The sequence below is a fragment of the Ctenocephalides felis genome, unplaced genomic scaffold (assembly GCF_003426905.1).
Source record: "Ctenocephalides felis isolate EL2017-DRISC unplaced genomic scaffold, ASM342690v1 CF-g0.4_SCAFFOLD_03571, whole genome shotgun sequence".
In the NCBI taxonomy this organism is placed as follows: Eukaryota; Metazoa; Arthropoda; class Insecta; order Siphonaptera; family Pulicidae; genus Ctenocephalides; species Ctenocephalides felis.
This window is the reverse complement of record NW_020539725.1, coordinates 9,846,040-9,868,042: the sequence shown is the minus strand read 5'-3', so window position 1 is coordinate 9,868,042 and position 22,003 is coordinate 9,846,040. Positions and strand designations below refer to the sequence as shown.

Here is a 22,003-nt window from a genome sequence, read left to right as displayed (position 1 = left end):
AAAAAAGAACAATACTAGCTAGAGATACTAGCCGAGGGATTTTATTATATATGTATATACATACTACCCTGTATGTTCTTCATTATTGTAAGTCGTGTTCGCGAAGGATAATTTAGTTTGTAAAGAAATGTCAATCGAACAACGTCTCCGTTTGAAATGTTTCACAAATAATGTTCATAATAATAAGTTGTGATGAAATCTTGATGGAAAATATATAAATACTTTCGAATTTATAATCAGAAGATTTTATAATATAGTAACATTATATAATGGTAAAAAGCGCTACTTCTAATAAAAATCACAATTTGGACGATGATTATGATACAGGTGAATGAACACATTGAAAAATGACGATTAAGTGAAATTATAATTTTAGACTGGTGGTGCATGGCATTGGGCCTTAAAGCAAATTGCTGGAACTTCCAATACCAAAAATTAGATTTTTAGAAAAAGCTTTAATTTTTTTTTGAAAATCATGAAAAAATTAAATATTGAAAATTTTGAAAAAAACTTTTTTGATATGTCCATGATAATTTTTTCAAAATTTTTATTGGATTTCCGAAACCGCTGGCACTGCTTTTCCAAAAATTTTATCAGTTCCTCATTTCGTCAATACAAATATTTTTTTTTGCTTTTTAAATCATTCAAATTGGACACTCCGTTCTCTCAAAACCTGAATTGCGATTTTTGAACTTATTGCCCCGTACGTGCCTTTGCCAAAAACTAATCAGCACGTCCTCCCATCAATTGGAATCGAATGTTTTTTGAATTATTCAAATCTGTTGATCAGTGTTCCCGAAATCGTCGACGAATATTTGTTTTCGTACACCCACACACGATGTTTCTGAAGTATGCCAAAATTTCAGAAACCCTTTAAACGTAAAGATATAAAAAAAAATTTTCGAATTTTTTGCGAATACTATAACTTACCCTAAGCGAAGTTGATTTAACATAAACAATGGGTTTACATTATTCCATTAATATAAATGTAATAATAACTGTTAAGGACATGTTAATAAAAATATAAGTTAATTTAAATTACAATTGTATAATTATTAAGTTAATTATTGATTGTATCAATTTTAAAATCTTCATTCAATTTAGATTTTGAATACGTCGTAAAGCAAGCCGAAAAAGCCAAAATATGTTTTGGGATGTCGTCGGAAAGGGTCACGTTGCCCATGGAACCAAAATTCATGAATAGTTTTATGAGAAGATATGTAAAAGACAACTATACAAATATTGGCCCTTACACCTATAAACAAGAACGTTCTGGTGCCCTTTATAATTTACAGTCTAAGGTAATTAAATAAAAATTAATAGCATATTTTATTTATATATATTACCTAATAATGAAAACTAGTTAAATACATACTTATTTATTTATAATAAACGTTATAATGATGATGATTACCTCACCACGAATATTATTTTAATTATGAACAAAAAATAGTGATAATTTTACACTTTTATAAACTTGTTTTAAGCCCGGCAATAAAAGAGGATGCAGCGCTTTTATTTACACTGCCAATAGAGAAGGAAGCGAACGGGTAGAGAAACGTCCAGGCCCTGCACATTATAATGTAAGAAAGTCTACAATGAAATTTTCACAATTGAAACATCCGTTCAATACGAGCAGTTGCAGATTTCAAGAAACATTAAATGAAAATCCAGCGTAAGTAAATAAGTCATTAGATCGAGGAAAAATCTCTAAACTAAATTTATCAGCTTTATCAATTAATTTTTATATAAATCTTTTGATAATCTTATACCATTTTCTACTTTTAAATTTTTATTGTTTTATTTCTATGAATATTTTCTTGAATATTTGTTTTTCTAATGTAGCGCAAATACGTACAATATACCAGACAAAAGTGCTCCTTATGGTGTGGTGATGCAGGAATCATTTGGAGGCAAAAGATGCCCAATAATAGCCGTTGAATGCAAATGCGTTCCAGAAAACTTAGATTTGTGCAAGGTATTCTAAAGTGAAAAATATAAGCATCTATATCTTACACATTTGGAGTAAATTTTCATTCGTTTGTCATTAAATTTCAAATATGATTTCGTTTTTGAAGGTATGTGGTGCAACACCAGTTGGGGACTACTTCAAGCATCTGACTCTTCCGAATACGTTTATATGCATGAAATGCATTAGAAGTGAACCAGAAGAACACCTTGTCTTCAGCGATGAGGAATTGAAACAGTTCAAAGTATTTTTTTAAGTTTAAAAATTATTTTTATATGAATTTATAGATAACGCATAGTGAGGTCCAGTACAGTTTTATCAAATCACAAAGTTACTTGGACCCAACGGGCCCAACTAAGGGGAAGCAGACAAAAGAACATGGTGATTTGTTTTGTTGATGATAATTATCCATTTATTGATATTATAACCAGTCTCGATAGTTTTTACTCAACTTAAATTCACTGACTACCAATAACATAGTCTTTTTAATTAGGCAGGGACTATAACATATTTATTAAGGAAAAATACAACTTACAAAAACGATTTTGTCCATATAAGTTAGTACGGAAAAAATGTAAGGTAAGATCATACCGAGATACTAAATTTAAAAAGATAGTTCACAAATAAATTGTTTGGTCCTCTTTGGAACATCAGCACATGACGCATGAGTCCAAAGGTAACAAGTCATATATCGTAACCCATCTTCAGTGGGCTTAGGGGATAAAAAAAGGTTTTTACTATATTTGCAAGTCTCTTCTTATTACCGGTGGATTCCTTGGTCGGTTTTAAGAAGTAGTTGGAGAAAAATTTAGAGACTAATGAACTTTTACAGGTTTCAATTTTCTTTTTTCTTGGCCTTGAGTGAACTACTCTGTATATAGTTCTTCCAAAATAGTACTATATTATTTAGTCCATTGTATGACATTTTGTCAAATTGAAAGTCAACAAAAATGCAAAATACAATCAATATTACACCAACTGATAATTGTAATAAAATTAATCAAAGTCACTAGTATATACAAGATCATTGATTTCAATAAGAAACTAGTTGGTATTGGTATTTTGCCTCGAGGCAAGTTACATGAACTTCTCGATATGTGTAAATAAACGACTTAATAAAAAATAAAATAATTCATGAGCGATTAAAAGTATTCCTAGTGGATTTATTACACATTATTGAAAACGAACAAACACGTTAAAGCTTGAAGTATTTTCTGAAAGTTTCCGCAGGACATGGTTTAGTATGTTCATAAAGACCAAGTACTCTATATCGTTATATCAAGTAAATCGTCTAATTCTAATTTTAACAAGCGTAAAGAAACTACTCAACTTTGATGAATTTTTAAAATTAAACTACTTGTCGTAAGGCTGTAATATTTCAGTAAGTTCTATAAGGCCATGATATATATCGCCAAAAAAAGAAAGTTCCATCAAAATCGCCTTTTTTTTTTCAACAGTTAATTACAAGGAAACGGCCCGGTAGATTTTCATCTAAAACATCTAATCAGTATCATTCCTAACTAATATCTTTCGAACAGTTTTCGCTTTTCCAAAATCGATTCAAAATCGAGAGAAAAAACGTGGACAATTTTTTTTCACTTTTCTGCTATTGTGAAAATTATGTAGATCGTCGTACAAAACTGCCAAAAGCTCAAACTGCATAACCCTCATCGAGATATATCAAATGGTTTTTAAATTTCTGAAATCAGTTCAGACGTTTTTGGGCAAACGTCGATAAAAGGTCTAATTTTAACAAATGCCAAAAAAACGATACTAATTTTTACAAACTTTGAAGAATTTTTAAAATAGCAACTTGTCGTAAGGACGTAATATTTTAGTATGATCTATAAGACTATGATACCTACTGCAAAAATCATAAAAAATCGTCGAGAAATTTTTTTTCAACACTTTATTACAATAAAACGGCCCGGCCGATCTTTACCTAAACTAATCAGCACGATTCCCAACCAATATCTTTCGAACAGTTTTTGAATTCCCAAAATCGATTCAGAAACGTGGGCTAAAATATTTTCACTTTTCTGCGATTTACAAAGAAATTAGCTTGGCTGATTATCGCGCAAAATTGGCTTTTAAACTTTTAAAATCGGTCCAGCCGTTTTTGAACAAACGTCGATTTACAGTAAAAATTCTGTTCACATACACAGACACACATACTTTTTCCAAATTTGGTTTCATTCGATTCAAAATGGCTTGAAACGTCGAGAAAACATAAAATTAGCGAATAGGATTTTTTGATGAACACATAAATTATAAACTTCTCCTCCGGGAAGTTAATAATTACAAATTACAAAAAATAAATTCGCAAAAAACATGAAAATCCTCCAAATAAACTTTTGAAGACGCGATATACATTTGAACTGATTAATACGACAATGACAATACTGTGACAATGACGATCAACATCTGACAAAAAGATTACATTATGGCTTTCTTAATGTTATACAGCCGCTGAAACGTTTCTAAGACTAGCCAATGTGTTATTTAGTTTATATTTACTTTTTTGTCCGTATTTCCGCTTTCTGAAAATCTGACCATAGTGAACCATATTACTTTCTTAAGAATAATAATATTACAATATCGTTTTCCAGAGATTACGAGACTGTTCCTTCATGCATCAACATAATGGCACCACTGCAGCCATCAGGCTAATGACAAAAAAGGAAATCAGAAAAAAATATACTTTAGAATCGTACCTCAGCCGATACTTTCCTTGCTAATGTAATTACTTGTTGCTGATTTATAATACTTATTAAAAGATAATTAATTAAATATACTGATGATATACATTTGCAGTTTATTTCGCATAAATTTACAACAACAACAGATACTTATTTTTACTAATTAAGTTTAAGTCGTATCAACTTTAGTGCTTACATCTAACCGTATACATTTTTTATTGTTTCATTATTAGATCATTCAAAGGCATTAAAAATTAATTATATTCGAAGTAATCGGTTGCTTGATATTTTAAATATACAATAAAATATTACAATTATAACTTGATATTTAAAAATGAACTACACGCCAAATATACAGAAATTTCTCCAGTAACTTATATAACACTCACAATAAACATTTACACTTCTAAGATTTTATTAAAATTTATAATGTTGAATTGAATCAAATTAAATATATATTAACATAAACATACAAGATGAGTGAAGGCATATTTATTACAAATAAATAAATATTGGTACGTTAATAATGTTCAATCAAAATTTACATATTTATTTTAGTGAAAAATTTACATATTTATTTTACGTAGAAAATTGAAACATGAAAATTATGTTAACAAATAATCTTAAGTTCTTTTATATAAGCTATGTATGAAATATAATTATAATCGTTAAATGTAAAAATAACAAATTTATAGTAAAGAGTTCAATACTTTTATGCACTTTTAACAGTCAGCATCTGATAGCTTTAACATTATGGTACGGTGCTTTAATAGGAAAACCAGACAACGAACCAGACTGGTTGGTTATTTGATGATAAATACTCTTTTATCAGGTTTCCTCAATTATACCTTAAAACGAGGTTTTCGTGTTTTTTAAACGTTTTATGCATTTTTAAAATATTGTTAGGCATGTAGTTCTGGTTTCATTCATTGGTCAAAAATATTAAAAAGAAGTATAACATTTAATTACGCCATCAAAATGCATTTTAAATTAATTTTAATAATTGACTCTTCACTCTTCTTGAATATTGTTGTTTAAAGAATTAATAACAATTATGGGATTATAAGCTTGAAGTCCTAGTTTAGCTTGTAACAATAAAAATCATATACTCCGAAAATTGTACACTGACTGTAGATATTCAAAAGCATTATTTTTATAGGATAAATTAGAAATCATCAGCTATATTATATCTACAGTTTAAGCGTATGATGATAAATTTTCGGGATCTACCTATTTGATAAACTAATGTATTCTATATTTTTAAATCCATTTTTACACGTAATAGTTAATAGGATCTTTGTTTTTAATTTCACGTTCAAAAACAGATGATTGCTTTTGTTCGGAAAAGATTATTCGATGATATTTCATTATTAATAGAAAATATTTATGAGATCAAGCCAATAGTGTAATCAAAATTCAGTATAATCCAAATTTCTAAAAGACCCACAATGAAATATTCTTGAAACTAAATAGGTTATCAGAAAAGATATTATTTCAACGATTATAATAATTAACCATAAATATGAATTTAAAACCTGTTTTCTGGAAAGACTGTGTGCGGTTATAATATAAATAGATTTCTTTAAAAACAAAAATGACGAGAATAACCCAAAGGCTTTTATATCGTGATATGAACGATAATGTGAGTATGTTTTAACACATTCGCTGCTGCGCACGCAAATGTTGCGTGAGACTGTTATCAGTAACCAGCCCTTCAGACTAGTATTTTTAATAAAATAAAAGGTCTAAATAGAAATTTTGTGAAGTAATTATTTCAAACAGTCCTGTTTAACCTCTTTGAAGAATGGTTTTATTTTATATTAAACAAATTTTATATTAACCCTTTCCACTCGGATACCATCGCTACGGCGGCAAAATACAAATAAATCTCGGAATTCGCGAATGGAAAGGGTTAAAGTTCAGCACAGGGAAAAGTATGAGCAACACAAGATTAGCAGTGAATGTGTTAATGTAGTGAAAACATAATCATAAATTCATTTTATCTTCCATTAATAGACAATATAAGTATCTCGGATTTAATTTTGTAAATTGAAACATGATTTAAATAGCTAAAAGTGTTCTTTTTATAAATTTTGGACAGTTATTATAGTAGGCTATAAGGTACATAATTTCAGTATACATAGAATTTTAAAAATCAAGTGGAACGCGAATTTTTTTTAGGTAAAATTACTAACATGCAAGTAAACATCTATGCTCAAAGATATTGTTTACAAAATCATTTATTAAAGATTTATATAATATTAACTAAAATAATTGATAAAGTATATAGACAGTATTTATCGAATATTATAGTTAATTTTATAAAAATATTTATTGAATATATCCGTTAGTTATTGAATGTGGATCGTAAAAATGTTAAGTATGCTAATATTGAAGTAATTTTATAAAAAAAAAATTACTTAATAATTTATTAACATGAACTTTATTATTAGTGTATGTATCAATTGAGCAAAATACATTATATTTATTACTAATTAACAAATTCATTCATTCAGACGTATTTGCAAATACTTTCCAATAGGAACACAAAAAATACGCATATAAAAATAATGATATTCTTTAGGTATTACTTAAGTTAGTATATTTATACAACTAATACTCATACATACTAGAATTAAAAAATAAATTATTGGGCGATTTTTATTTCATCAGTAAAAATCACAAATATATAACCGTATAAAACTGTGCTCGAATATTATGTACAAAATGCAATGCAAAAATAAAATATATATACAAAACATGGCTTTCCTCTCTCTCGCATCCATATTAGTTCGATCTCATTCACTCTAAAAACATCAAGAAAAATATCAATATTTCATCAATTATTAAATTTATCGCTAAAATATAAATACTAAAATAATTCGATATGGTTCTAGTAAGCGAGAAATTTATTGTTTCTATTGTATTCGATTTGTTTATCACAAAACACAACCTTGATCATAACGGAAAATATTTAGATTACGAGGTTATAGAAATTTAATAATATGTTAAACACAGTAAATATGGACAAAAAACCTGTGATCACTAATCGAATGATTTGAGACTATATTTATTGAGAAAAAAAAGAATGCATATATATATATATATATATATATATATATATATATATATATATATATAGACATAAGATTAATTTTCCACAATGGCAAGAATGTTAATTTCTTATTAATTTTGAAAACGACATATAAATCCTGAAATTTATATTATTTGCATAAGCTTTTGAAAAAGAGAAACTGGGTACGGTTGTGCCAGAGTACATTAGTGGCAGTCTACCAACAGCTAAATTATACTGATTTTGAGACTCAATAGGTCCGTAGGATAACACATAAATGATGTAGCTATGTAATCATCCATATTATTTGTAAGAAACAACAACTTTAAAAAGATACATATCAGAATTTCATAACAATCGAACGATTTGTTTACAAGTTACAGAGGTTCAAGTGACGCTACTTTTGAGTTTTTGAAACCATGAATTCAAAGCAATTTCGTGGGTTGATTTACCATTGATTTTTGATGGGTAAAAATACTATTGCTGCCAAAGTATCGCTTGATAAGTGTTATCTGGACTGTTCCAAATCGAGTTAGATGGCGAAGAAGGTGTTTGCTGATTTTAATCGTGGCCACACAGACACTGACGATGCTGAACACTCTGGAAGGCCAATTGAGTTGATTACACCGGGAAATATAAAAAAGTCCACCGAAACGTTTTGGTAAAGCGAAAAGTAACATTACTTGAGATAGCTGACACCCAAAGATATCAATAGTACGTGATGGACATATCGTTCACAAATAATTGAATAGGAAAAACTTCTGTTCTAAATGGGTGCCGCGCAAGCTCACAATTGACCAAAAGCATAGTTAGTTGATGATTCGTAAGAGTATTTGGAGCTGTTTAATCGAAATAAAACTGAGTTTTTGCATAAACAAGCCACCATGGATATGGCCTGGCTTCACCACTACACTCCGGAGTCGAATAGATAGTCAGCCGAATGGACTAAACACGATGACGAGAGAAAATGCAGCCAATCAACTGGTAAGGTTATGGCGTCAGTTTTTTGGGATTTGTAAGAAATGATATTCATCAACTATCTTGAAAAAGGCCAGACCATCAACAGTGACTATTGTACAAAGTTATTGGAACATTTGAAGGTCGAAAAAGAAAATCGTGCTGCTCTATCAGGGAACGCACCAATTCACAAATTCGTGAAAACAATGGCCAAAAAGAAAACATGAATTAGGCTCCGAATTGCTTTCCCACTCACTATTTTCTCTAGATCTGTTTAGAAAATTATGTTCTACTATACATGGTTATATTCATAAACTTTGTTTAAATTATTATGTTGTGTTGTGTTACAATGTTATGCAATGTTGTCTAATAATGAAAGTGGTTATAAACCATTTTGGTGTTTATAGCTTTTGTTTTTTAACCTATTTTTATTTTCTTGTATGATTTTGTTTTATGACTAATTCAACGTATTTAAGGACAGTATTTCAGTATTTCATTGCAGACAAATGTTTTATGACTAATCCATCGTATTTAAGGACAGTATTTCAGTATTTCCACGTAGACAAATGCTCAAATTATCATTTAATTTACTTTTCTCCCAGCTAGATGGTATATTAACAAAATTATTTCTGGTAAAAAGTGCCACAACCGTATCCAGTCTGTCCTACTCAAAAATATATTGTTATGTGTTAATACAGTATTTTATACAAATATAATATTTGCGAAAACATTTCGGAAATCGTTTTGAAAAAAAGAATTATGAAAATTATTGAATTATTAACTTTTCTAGCAATCGGGTGTTTGATCACACTTCATGAAATTTGAAATAAATCAAAGAATCCTTCGAAATATTGAAAAAATTAAAATATTTGTTATTACTATATTCTTGCAAAAAATGCATATTCTTTCAGCTATTAACTTTTCGAGTAGTCTGTTTATACATATTTCTTGAAATTTTAAATAAAATAAAGAAAAAAATAAAATATTAGGTTACCATTATTATATTCATGCAAGCTGCAGTCGCATGCAGTAATAATCTAATACTTGAAATAAAGGTATTGGTTCGGGATTACGGAAAATACAATGGAAATTAACATAATAAATATTTACATAAAACTATTTGAAAATTGGAAATGAATAGAAACTTGTTCATGACCTTCTGCCCTTATTTCTTATCAAAATCATATATTCTTATTAAAAATCATATATTTAAAATGCCAAGTGCAAGTTCTCTTCATGCGTCACCAATTTTTAAAGTAACATACTAATACTTCATGCATAATTTTTATGCACTTATAGAGTTATTTGACCAAATTTTATTTCGACATTGAAGCATTTAATTATGTGCAGTAATAAAGGGTGAAATAGCATTATTTTACGAGAATCTGCACAACTGCCAAACATATATTAGATACATTTTATCAAAAATGTTGTTCATGATTTAGAATAGTAAATTTAAATTGCAAGATATCATAAAGAGAGAAATTAATTACAAAGAACAGTTTTTGCATCTCACATGAATTAAAAACGAAAAGACATTCAACAAAGTGCAACTATTTTATATTAAATCATATAAATAATAAAAACAATTATTTGCGCAACGTCACTGCAATGCAATGCAATTTATAAATTAAAAAAAATTTCAAAGTCATTATATAAAAGTTTTTTTGAGAATTTTTCTTGGATTTTGAAATGCCGTTTTGGCGCAAAACAAAATACTCAAAATATTGCATTCAATACCTTACCTTAAAACGATCAATTCAAAATAAAATGCTTAATATATCAAAAAAGACAAAATATGAATTTCCGCAGAAAAAACGATCAAAGATATGAAAAATTAACAAAATAATCGAAACTTCCGATTACGGGCACTATATATATAGGGGTAAAGCCGAAACGGGGTGGAAGTATTTCATAACGATCATGCAAAAAAATTAGAAAAAAAGTACTGGTCTTACCATGTTAACCTTTCATTTTTTACTTGATTTTTTTTTATTACGAAACCAAAAAGTATTTTACCATTTCACAATATTAAATAAATGCCCCATCTTTTGTTGAAACTTGTCAATACCCTATTTGCATTTTTTTTAAAATGTGTGCCTCTTAAAGTCGACAGTTTTGAAAACTTTAAATTCATAGATCAATAAAATTCTTGATTCTTGAAAACTTAGGGCAATTGGCAATTCCACCTAAAAATGTTATTTACAAATACGGATTCAAAGCTTAAATAAACAAAATGAATAAAAATTAACCACAATAACTGAAAATTGGTCAAATTTTCACCAAAGCTCTAGGTTGCAATTAAAAGCTCATAATTTTCAAACTACGTAAGATAAAGTTTTTTCTAGTTTTTTACATGATAGTTATGATCAATCACCATGACGTTGAGATCTGGTACACCCTATATACACAAATATGTAAATGTGGCACATAATATTATGCTATAATTAAGATAATTCTGATGATTTTTGAAAATAAAAAAGCGACAAAAACTTGCTTGTTATTAAATGCTAAAAAAAACTAATTAAATCAAAATACTCATATTCTTCAAGTTTAGAATTCATAATTTTCCAGTTCCTTATATAAAAAACTATGATCTCATAATGATTTGCTTTTATAGCAATATAGTTTTTCTCAAATATAGCAAATATTTAAAAAATGCGTGATAATTTATACCATTTCTTCATTTTTCATGAACATTGTATAAATCAAAATCCAAAAATCCAATGAGATAAAGCATTTCATGATATTAAAAAAAGTATAGTATAGTATAGAAAAATGAAAGAAAAGTTAATGTCACACTGTTAAAAATCATACAATAATGATAATTATTTCAACTTCCTATCTCCATCAATGTAAATATAATAACTTAGAACAAAATGATAATGTTGACTCACGAATCACAAAAATCACTATAAATACCTGTGGTATCCTGATCTTTTTTCTCACCTTCATCTGTACTAGAGTTTGATTTTCTTGATGAAACATCTTCTAAACCTGTATCTTTACTGATATTAGGACACATTTCTGTAATCTTGAGAATATTTGTAATAACATCCCGTACATCTAAATCAACAGTCCTGGATGTTGATTGTTCTTCTTCGGCCTCATCAGAAGAATTTTGTACTGAATTCGTTTCAGGAGCAGAAACTCGATCCATAATGACTTCATTTCTTCTTTCAAAAGAAGGATGTTTAAGTATTCCTGCACTTGCTACTCGTGGAAAACTGGAACCATTGAATCTAGAATCAGCATATTGTTCAGATGAATATTTATATTGGGAACTGCTATGGAATTTTCCTGAATGATTTAAATTTTCTTCAAATTGATCAACAGTTTCCAATTCTTCTGGAGATTTACACTGATAGGACCCAGATTTGCTTGTGCTTTCAGATTCTATAGAACTATCATCTTCAGGACTATGTTGCATAGATTGAGATTCGGCATTAAATTCTGATCCAGGTATAAGTTCAAATATATTGCTGGATTCATTATGAAGTACTTCAACATCACTATTAAATTTCACATGCTTCTCAGGTGGTGGATTATCAAGAGGATTTGTAAGTAAAGTCAATTTTTGCAACAAAGAATTTATGTTGCACTTTCTTTGTGACAATATGTCTCTATTTGCAGCTAATTCTTTCTGGATAGCATCCACATCTATCTCATCTACACTTTTCTGAACATAACTTTGTTTTACTGCTAATAAATTTTGGTAGTTGTTTGCTAAATTCTCAAATTTGTTTTCATCCTCTGGCATTTCATTTTCATGAGGTGTATCTGGTACTGCTTTAGCTAAGGATTCAAAATCTTCAGGCCTAATACCATATTCTTTTTCATCGCTAACGGTATTAAGATCCCTTTCAAATTCATCATCATCATCTTTTGTTACATCTAACAATCGGGACCGAAGTCTTTGAGTAATCTCATGTAATTCTGTAAACTTTCTCTTTAAAACTCGGCTTAAAGAAGTAGTATTTAAAGTATCATCATCTATTTCCCCTTGGTTAGGATTATGATTTAGTATATCTGTTATTATTGATTGGTTCATAGACGAAACAGCGTCTTCTGGCCTTGGAACAGTTTGGTATGAATAATGCTCATTTATAGTATTATGATAAAAATTAGAATATATATTGGGCGTTACATTTTGTTGATTTTGCTGATATTCATTGTCACAAGGATTACTTGATAATCTAAAACTGGGCGATCCACTTCCCATATTCGAATTCACATCTGCGTTGTTAGTAGCCACTTGTCCAATATTAATATTATGATCTACTTCAACCTCATGTGCGCTTGTTTCATTTATATCCATGCACTCAGATTGATCAAATCCATATAATTTAGATTTTGCTGTTTCTAGCATTTCCATCATTTTCTCTTTGGATTTTGTTAGTCTAACTAATGTTACCTTGTCATCATTAGAGGAATTGAAACTATGAATAGTATCATTATCACTACAACAAAATGATGAATCATTGATGAATTTATCAAGATTTTCTAATGGGGTGATGCTTATCTGTAAAATAAAAATATTTATGTAATTTATAGAACAATGGTTGTTTCAACTTATTACTAAAATACTTAATGCAACTCAAAACTCAAATTATAAATTTCAATATAATACAATTTCCAGTTAGATGTTACTCCACTTAGAATAATCCAGAAAAATTATATAATAAAATACCTTTATTTGGCCATTGCATCGGTTTCCGACGTCGGTGATATTGAACCAGCCACAAATAGATGGAAGACCAGAAAGCAAAGTGGACAAATCAACAACTGCAAAACCAATAACTACATCTGATACTGGCACTGCATTTAAATCGATATTTGTGTTTGATCCTCTTTTACGCCAAATTTTGAACACCAACTGCTTTGGATCCTGGAACAAATATCTAAACTTAGATTCAGTTCCAAAATTTTATTATAAAAGGCTGGATGAATGCTTGAGTTTAATTAACTATTAGAATATTTTCATTTTGGAAAAAAATATTTGCTTAAGAAATATTGGATATGAAGTAGACTTGCATCGAACATTCGGTATTCGGCTTATTCGGCACCTTTTTGGTTATTCGGCCAAATACCGAATAGTTTAAATAGAACGCGCCATGTCGCTCAGCAATAGTATTGCTTGTGTTTTATGAGATAAAGGCAACGATAGACCTTCAATTGGAAGTCTTTAGATTACATAATATGATAAGAGAGAATAAAAGAGAATTCAGCATTATATATATATATATATATATATATATATATACATATAATAAGAAACCATAAAATTTTAAGCGAGATAAAACAATTAGATGTTACAGAAGAACCGCGACATAACCGTTACGAATAAAGTGCTTTTATTTAGCATATTTTTCTTGCCTACATTCCTAGCCTAGAAATATTTAATATATATATATTACACTAAAACTATTACTAACTAGTGGTGTATGGCATCATGCTTTAAGGCAAATTGCAGAAACTTCCTGTACCGTAACGAAATGATCGAAGAATATTAAATGTTTCGAATAGATTTTTATAAATATTGTAACATTGTCTAATATTTATAAGAATTATATAAACTGAATTGCAAAGTTAAAATTATTTGTTTGAAGTATATTAGATCAGAATTAAAATTAAAATCTGAATTATTTTCGATATACAAAAAAAATTCTTGAAAAAAAAAATTTATGAGAAAAAAATTACAAACAAATTTTATTTTCCAAAATTATTTTGTTGAAACAAGCAGAAAGTTCTTTGAATAATTCAAATCGGACGCTTAGTTCTCTCAAAAACTGCCACTTTTTGCATATTTAGCTCTGTATCTTCAAAATGGCTGGACCTGCCTTTGCTAAAAACTAATCACCTCTTCTCACAATCATTACAAAATGAATGTTTTTTAGAACATTCAAATAGGGTATTCTGTTCTCTCAAAAACTATTTCTATTTTCTACACTCTGTTCTTTATCTCAGTAACTGCTGGACCTGCCTTTGCCAAAAACTAATCAGCACATCTCCCTCAATGTGCTCAAAAGTCAATAGGAATTTTTGAATTACTCAAATCGGTTGATCCAGGTGCCCAAAAACGTGAACGAAAAAATGCGGACACACGAAACACACACACACACATCTATTTTTTCTGAGGTATGCCAAAATGTTCAGAAACCTTCAAAACGTTGAGAAATGCAAAAAAATTTATTTTCGATTTTGGGCTCATTGCTATAACTACCCTAAGGGAAGTTAAAAGACTATTACTAAAAACATACCGTTTTAAGTAGATCCACAGGTAAGGCAACATCAAACTTCTGCTTCCAAGTTGGATTACATGTATTGGGAACTACATTAGTTGCTACTACTGGTCCTTCTGGTGCTTGCACCATAGAGCAACTTCTACAAACTATGGCAGGAAACGTTACATACGTACTGGGTGCAATTTCAGTAGTTTTCACTTTAGTTTTGCACTTGCTTCGCTTATGACACTTTTTGGTGGTTGAAGTAATCTGGAGTAAGCATAATTAAATTCAGATAAAAATTATTACATTTTTAAATATAGAAATGAATATATTTATAGTAATAAAAGTTTTGATGACTCTAAACTATGAACTATGAATAATATTATGAATATATTTAGAGAATTATGACTTATGAATATATTAGAATTATGAATTATGAATATATTTAGAATTATGACAGAATTGAAAAATATTAAATCGTTTGATTGAAAATGTAATGGAATAAAGCATTTTCGAAGATTCCATATTTTCTAATATTGTTTTCAAATTTATCAGACAAAAACGTTTTGAGAATTATGTGAAAATGAACTAACCACAGCCAAACGCAAAGCTTGTTCCACTTCTATCGATGCCTTAAAACACTCAATAGACTCACTACTTCTTGTTTCATCAACTTCATATACTTCATTTAATTCATTTTCAACAAGACCATCAGCATGATTTTCAGTTACATTATTATCACTTGATCTTTGATTCATTCCGTCATCTGAACCAGCAGCAAAAGCCTGAGGTACATGCTCTAAAGCTCTTTGCAATTCTGCTAAAAGATCTGAAGTCTGTTTCAACCTTGGAGCACTTTCTGCAGAAGATTTTTCAGAACATAGGCCCATTTCAAAATTAGTCAAAAATGAAGAATTTTGTGGTATATTTTGCATTAGTTGTGAAACAAAAGTAGATAGATTGCCAAAGGAATTAGGCTTCCTCAAAGGTATGGCATTAGAACTTTTGGTGTCAGTTATAGATTCCTAAAAAAATGTAATTGATAAGTACAACTCATCATCAGCAACATTAATAATATAATGAACTCAATAAAAATTTTATTGTAGATAAATTTTTAGCCTAATTTTTAATTTCCCGAAGGAAACGTTTCATGTCATTCTGAATCAAATGAGGTCAAATTTAGAAAAAGTAAGTGTATGTGTGTGCATGTGAGCCGATGTTTTTTAACGACTTTTATTAAACTTTTTTGATGATTCTCAGAAACGGCTAAATCAAACTCATAAGTTGAAAAGCCGTTTGCTATGTACTTGTTTTAGTTCTCTAGAGTTTACGGAAAACCCGAATCAAATTTGAAAATTCAAGAATTATTCGAAAGATATCACTTGAAAATCAGGTCAAGCCTTTTTTTAATTGACCGTTAAATTTTTTTTCGACGATTTTGATAAAACTCTATATGGCGATATAGTACCTGGTCATAATGTACATACTAAAATATTATAGTCCTACAAAAAGTGATTTAACCCTTTCGACTCGAATGCCGTCACTCCGGCGGCAAAATTCATATAAATCTCGGAATTTGCGAGTGGAAAGGGTTAAATATGAAAATGAATTAAAATATTGAATAATCGACCGCGCATTTAGAAAATACTGTGTGTATATATTAAGCAAAAGTTATCGCTTTCAATTAAATCTAAACATTGCGATTACGAATAGAATTTTCAAACACATTAAAATTAACTGTAAATATTAATATTTGTAATTAGTGTGTAATATTAATAATGTAATTAAAATATTAATTATATTGCACAGACACGATAGTATCTTAAAGGTATTTAAAATTTTATTGAATTGATAATGTTTGACTCATCGCACACAAAAGTAACTTTAATACTATAATATTTCTCAAACTTTGATGAAATTTCAAAATTAAACTATTTGTCGTAGGGTTGTAACATTTTAGTATATTTTATAAGACCATGATATCTATTGTCAAATATTTATTGCCAAAAAAGATTTCATAAAAATCGGCAAATTTTTTTTGCAACAGTAAATTTCAAGAAAACAGCCCGGTAGATTTTTAGCTAACTAATCGGTATCATTCCCAATCAATATCTTTCGAACAGTTGTTGATTTTTTAAAATCGATTCAGAATTGAGAGCTAAAACGTGAACGAAATTTTTTTCACGTTTCTGCTATTTACAAAAAAACGGCTCAGCCGATCGTCGCACAAAACTGATAAAATATAATCCACATCGAAATACATCGAATAACTTTTAAATTTTTGGTTCAGGCGTTTTTAAGCAAACGTCGATGAAAGTTCTAATTTTGACAAACGCCAAAAAAAACGATACTATTATTTGCAAACTTTGACGAATTTTTAAAATTCTATAAGACAATGGTATTATCGTCAAAAACAAAAACATCATAAAAATCGTCGACAATTTTTTTTAATTCTTTATTACAAGAAAACGGCACAGGCCGATCTTTACGAAAAACTGATCATGACGATTTCCAACATCCCAACCAATATCTTCCGAACGGTTTTTGAATTTTCAAATCGATTCAAAATTGCGGGCTAAAACGTGGACGAAATTTTTTTCACTTTTCTGCTATTTACAAAGGAACAGCTTGGCTGATCCTCGCGACAAAATTAATAAACGCTTGTCCTCATCGAGATACATCAAATGGCTTTTAAAATTTTGAAATCGATCCAGCCGTTTTTGAGAAATCGTCCATTTACGACAAAAAATCTGTTCACATACACACACACATACTTTTCCCAAATTTAATCTCATTTGATTTAGAATGGCTTGAAACAACAAAAAATAAAATTAGCGAATCGGATTTTTTGATGAAAACATAAACTTATCCTTCGGGAAGTTAAAAAACGATCACAATTTTGACTTACATGAAGTTGCAAAACGGCTAAACAAAAATAGTTGTTTCAAAAACAAATATTTTGATGAAATGCAAAATAAGTAATTATTACAGATCCTTCTCTGCTCATTTTGAGAAATGGTAACAAATTTTAAGCAGTCAATAAAGCCATTCAATTATTTTATTTTTAATGGGTATCATAAAAATATCTGTTATTCAATTTTATTTTTAGTAACAAAAAAGAAATTTACTCACTGATTCCTCTAGAACAGTTGGCATATTAGCATCAGTTGTTGTTTGGGTATATACTGTATTATAATTTTTTTGATTTACTTCCTCATTTGTAGATGATGATTGAGGAAACTCGGAGTTAATGTCAGATATACTAGTAGCAAACTGCCTAACTACTATAGGTGACGTGTTTACACCTGCGAAGATGAAAGTCAAATATATTAAATAATGATAGTATAAAATTATATAACAATTAAATTAAAGCTTGATGCTATGTACTATAAAAATTGAAGGCTCAAATACCACTAACTATTATTGACAAAAGTCTAAGAAAACTAAAAGTATGATCTAAATCATTTAGTTGATTTTGACAGTAATGTAAATAACTATATTATGAATTTTACATATAAATTTAATTTGTAGATTTATTTGATAATTGAAAAATGAAAATTAAGATAGCAAGAACAAATTTAAATGTGTGAATCATATAATCTGTATGGGCTATATAAATATTCATTTTCCTAAACCAAAAGATATTGTACCAAACTTATTTCCACTAATAATATACATTAAAAAATTCATATATTTGATTTCAATTGAGAGTAATTCTGTTTTCTTAATAAATTTAACTGAAATTTTATACAGTAAAAAAAATGCAATTTATTAAAAAAAGAATAAGCATTGAAGTAGAATCAATTACCTATAGTGCAACTTAAAACTTTCGAATGTTTCTTCTCATGCTTAGAAGATTTTTTGTTAGATTTTGAATGATGCTTTTGATGAGGTGAATTTAGAGAATCATCTAACATTTGAACAATATCTGGTTTTAAATTTCTAGACGTTCTTAATTCTTCTAGTTGCTTTTCTGTACCAATGGCTAATAAAGCTTGAATTTCTCCAGAAACCGTACCAGATATTGGTGATAGCAGAGGTATCCATCCATCCACAGAAATAACAGGTAACTGAAAAACAATAATTTTACTATTCAAATAGCAATATATATATATATATATATATATATATACATGTATATATAATATATATATATAATATAAAGTTACACATCTCATTAAAAAAAGATTTAAGTGAGTCTATAATCTTTTTCCAAATCAAAAAATTGAATTTTGATCAATACAATGTATTGAAAACAGAATGAATAATAACTATCTTTAAGAGATCTTTTGCATTTTTTAAGGTCATGCAAGCACTCTTAAGATAAAACATGCAAATGTCATAATCACAAAAATACTCCTTCAATTAAAAACAACTGCTCTTTTGGGTTAAAAAATAACTTTTCTTTCATAAATAACAAAGTCTATGTAATAACAATTGATAATAAAAAGCATCTAAAATAGTACCTTGACTTTCTCCAAATATCGTACCATATTAGCATCATGGTACGCCACAAAGAATGCATGTAAAGGCAGACTAGCTACTCCCACCAATTTTTGTGCGGGACCTGGTCCTTTCAACCAAATTTCTATAATCAGATGTCCACTGTGACATCTTTCCATTAATGCTTTATTACAAAGTAATGGAAAAGTCTACAAAAAAAGTATTCCAAAATATTATAAGAAAAAATTGAGAAAAAAAGAAACATAAAAAGCAATATAAATGAAGCTATAAAGTCAGTTTTACCTCTAAATATTGAAAATATTTTCCATCACACATTATGTTTTTACTTGAACCACCAGTTCCAGGACACAGGCCACGATTTACAAGACAATAAGATTGTGGTAATAATTGAGGTTCTAAACCTCGTGCTTCATTGACAAACAGCAAACCATGTAGTAATGTAGACTAAAAAAAAACAAAATAGATTAAATGCATTATTTAATTTAACCTTTTTATATTGCTCTAATAGAAACATTTCTATATATATACAGTAGAAACTAGATTAACCGGACTAATTCAATAGGCATTCGAATAATAAAAAATCAGGATAACCAAATGTATGAAGAATTTTGTTATGTGTTTATTAAAAATAACAAATACGTAGATAGATATCAACAAAAATCAATGTTTATTAAGAAATCAACACTTACGTACGTACATACATATTTTCTTCCAATTAAATTAAGCATTAATCATGAAATAAAATAGTTGTATTGGTACGTATGTATGAATAATTTGTTTACAAAATGCATTAGGTAATTTGCATTTGGTAATCATAAAATAAGTAGGTAATAAATTTAATGGTTTATATAAAATACAATCGACTTGCTGGTATGTACATATATATCAATCGAGATTGATAGTCCAGAAAATCGCAAATTCGTATAACTGAGGGTCGGATAAACGTGTTTTTACTGTATATATATATATATATATATATATATATATATATATATATTAGGGTGGTCCTTAAAATGGTCATTTTTGAATTTCCTTGCTCCCAGGGGCTCAAATGGTTCCAAATTGATAAACAATTCTCTGAAAGTTTTAGCTCTTAATATTAACGTTTAGATAGAGCACAATTCAATCAAACTTCGTACGGAAAGAGCATGTAAAAAATTTTGAAAATTAAAAAAAATGTTTTAGGTATAACTTAGCGACAAATGAATGAGTTTTATCATTCACTTGTTCGCTAAATTACATCTTTTTTTTTTTTTTTTTTTATTTTATTTTTATTCTGCAATCTATAAAAAATAATTATATTTAGCAGAGAATGCTGACAAGTGTTTACAATTGGTTGTTTACAAATTAGCACATACGCCCAGTGGTGTATCTACTATAGTTAATATATAAAAAAGAAAAAACTAAGACAAATATAGAGGAAAAAAAATATAAATTATAAAATAAACTATAATAAATCTCGAGGTATTTTCCTTTTGAGCCTGGTCGGCTGGCCTTCCTGGTATAAGTTGCATGCTAGTTGGTTTGGATGTGCGTCAATTCTATTCTTATAATTACAGGCAAACATTGATATATGTTCTTGAATTGTAGGTATACCCGTGTCTTTGTGGAGAATCCATGTTGCCGCAGGAATTTGTTTTGTGCTCGTTGTATTATGTTTAAATTGCTCTTTTTAGCAGTACCCCAAAGTTGTAATCCGTAGGTCCACACGGGTTTGATCACAGCCTTATATATAAGTAATTTGTTGTAAGTTGATAATTCTGATTTTCTGTTTAAGAGCCAATAATAAATTTTTCCATGCTATTTCCATACAAAACTTTGATTGAATTGCGCTCTATCTTAACGTTAATATTAAGAGCTAAAACTTTCAGAGAATTGTTTTTTATCTATTTGGAACCATTTGAGCCCCTGGGAGCAAGGAAATTCGAAAATGACCATTTTAAGGACCACTCTAATATATATATATATATATATATATATATATATATATAAATACAAATAAAGAAATCAAATTGGATAGGATAAATCCACATTGATTACAATAAGGATATTAAATCTCACATCTTCTTCATTCCTTGATTCCACATCAGCATCGGCAACTTTTCCTCGGTCTTTTCTAAAATAAGAAGATCTTTTAATAAAAGACTTTCTAGTTAAAATATTCTTCTTCTCATTTTGATCTTTTTCACAAACAATGTCCTTCCCGCCTCTTAAGTCTGTATTTACAAATTTTCCATCATCAGAATCTGTTAAAATCTCATTTCCCTGAAAAAATTAAAATTATTAAAATAATAATCAAAACATAATTTTAAAGAACTATTTATTAGCAAAAAATATAATTATAAAAGTTAACCTCATAGATGAACCTAAAATAAATTAGATCTAAATAAATACCTTCTGTTGCTCCTTCAATATTGTTTGATCTAAATAACATCCTGCAACTTTAGTATTTTGTGATTGTTTAACAATAGTTTTCTTAATAGTTGGCCTTTTTAGTTCTTGGTAAGTAACTTTATTTTCATTATATTTTCTAATGGGCTTCATAATATGTGCATCATATACTTGCTGTTGCGTTTTTTGCAGAAAGGTTTATTAGTATAAAAATCTCGACAAA

General features: G+C 28.7%; 1 protein-coding gene across 1 annotated transcript; it reads right to left on the bottom strand.

The window, feature by feature from the left end:
• Positions 1-11,591: 11,591 nt before the first annotated feature.
• On the bottom strand, positions 11,592-21,933 carry LOC113385592. The gene is made up of 10 exons (XM_026623442.1): positions 21,784-21,933; positions 21,451-21,654; positions 19,672-19,833; positions 19,392-19,577; positions 18,734-18,995; positions 18,054-18,230; positions 15,519-15,784; positions 14,959-15,192; positions 13,389-13,586; positions 11,592-13,220 (listed from the first exon to the last, which is right to left on the bottom strand). Exons 1-10 carry the CDS (start codon positions 21,931-21,933, stop codon positions 11,592-11,594), a joined length of 3,468 nt encoding a protein of 1,155 aa, XP_026479227.1.
• Between the last annotated feature and the right edge of the window lie 70 nt (positions 21,934-22,003).

Bases quoted from the DNA above. Each gene is read 5' to 3' on its own strand.
- LOC113385592 (XM_026623442.1), bottom strand. From the start codon at position 21,933: ATGAAGCCCATTAGAAAATATAATGAAAATAAAGTTACTTACCAAGAA. The intron at 21,655-21,783 runs GTATTTATTTAG...TAATTTTTTCAG, and splicing joins TATTGAAGGAGCAACAGAAG to GGAAATGAGATTTTAACAGA. The intron at 15,193-15,518 runs GTTAGTTCATTT...TGCTTACTCCAG, and splicing joins AAGCTTTGCGTTTGGCTGTG to ATTACTTCAACCACCAAAAA.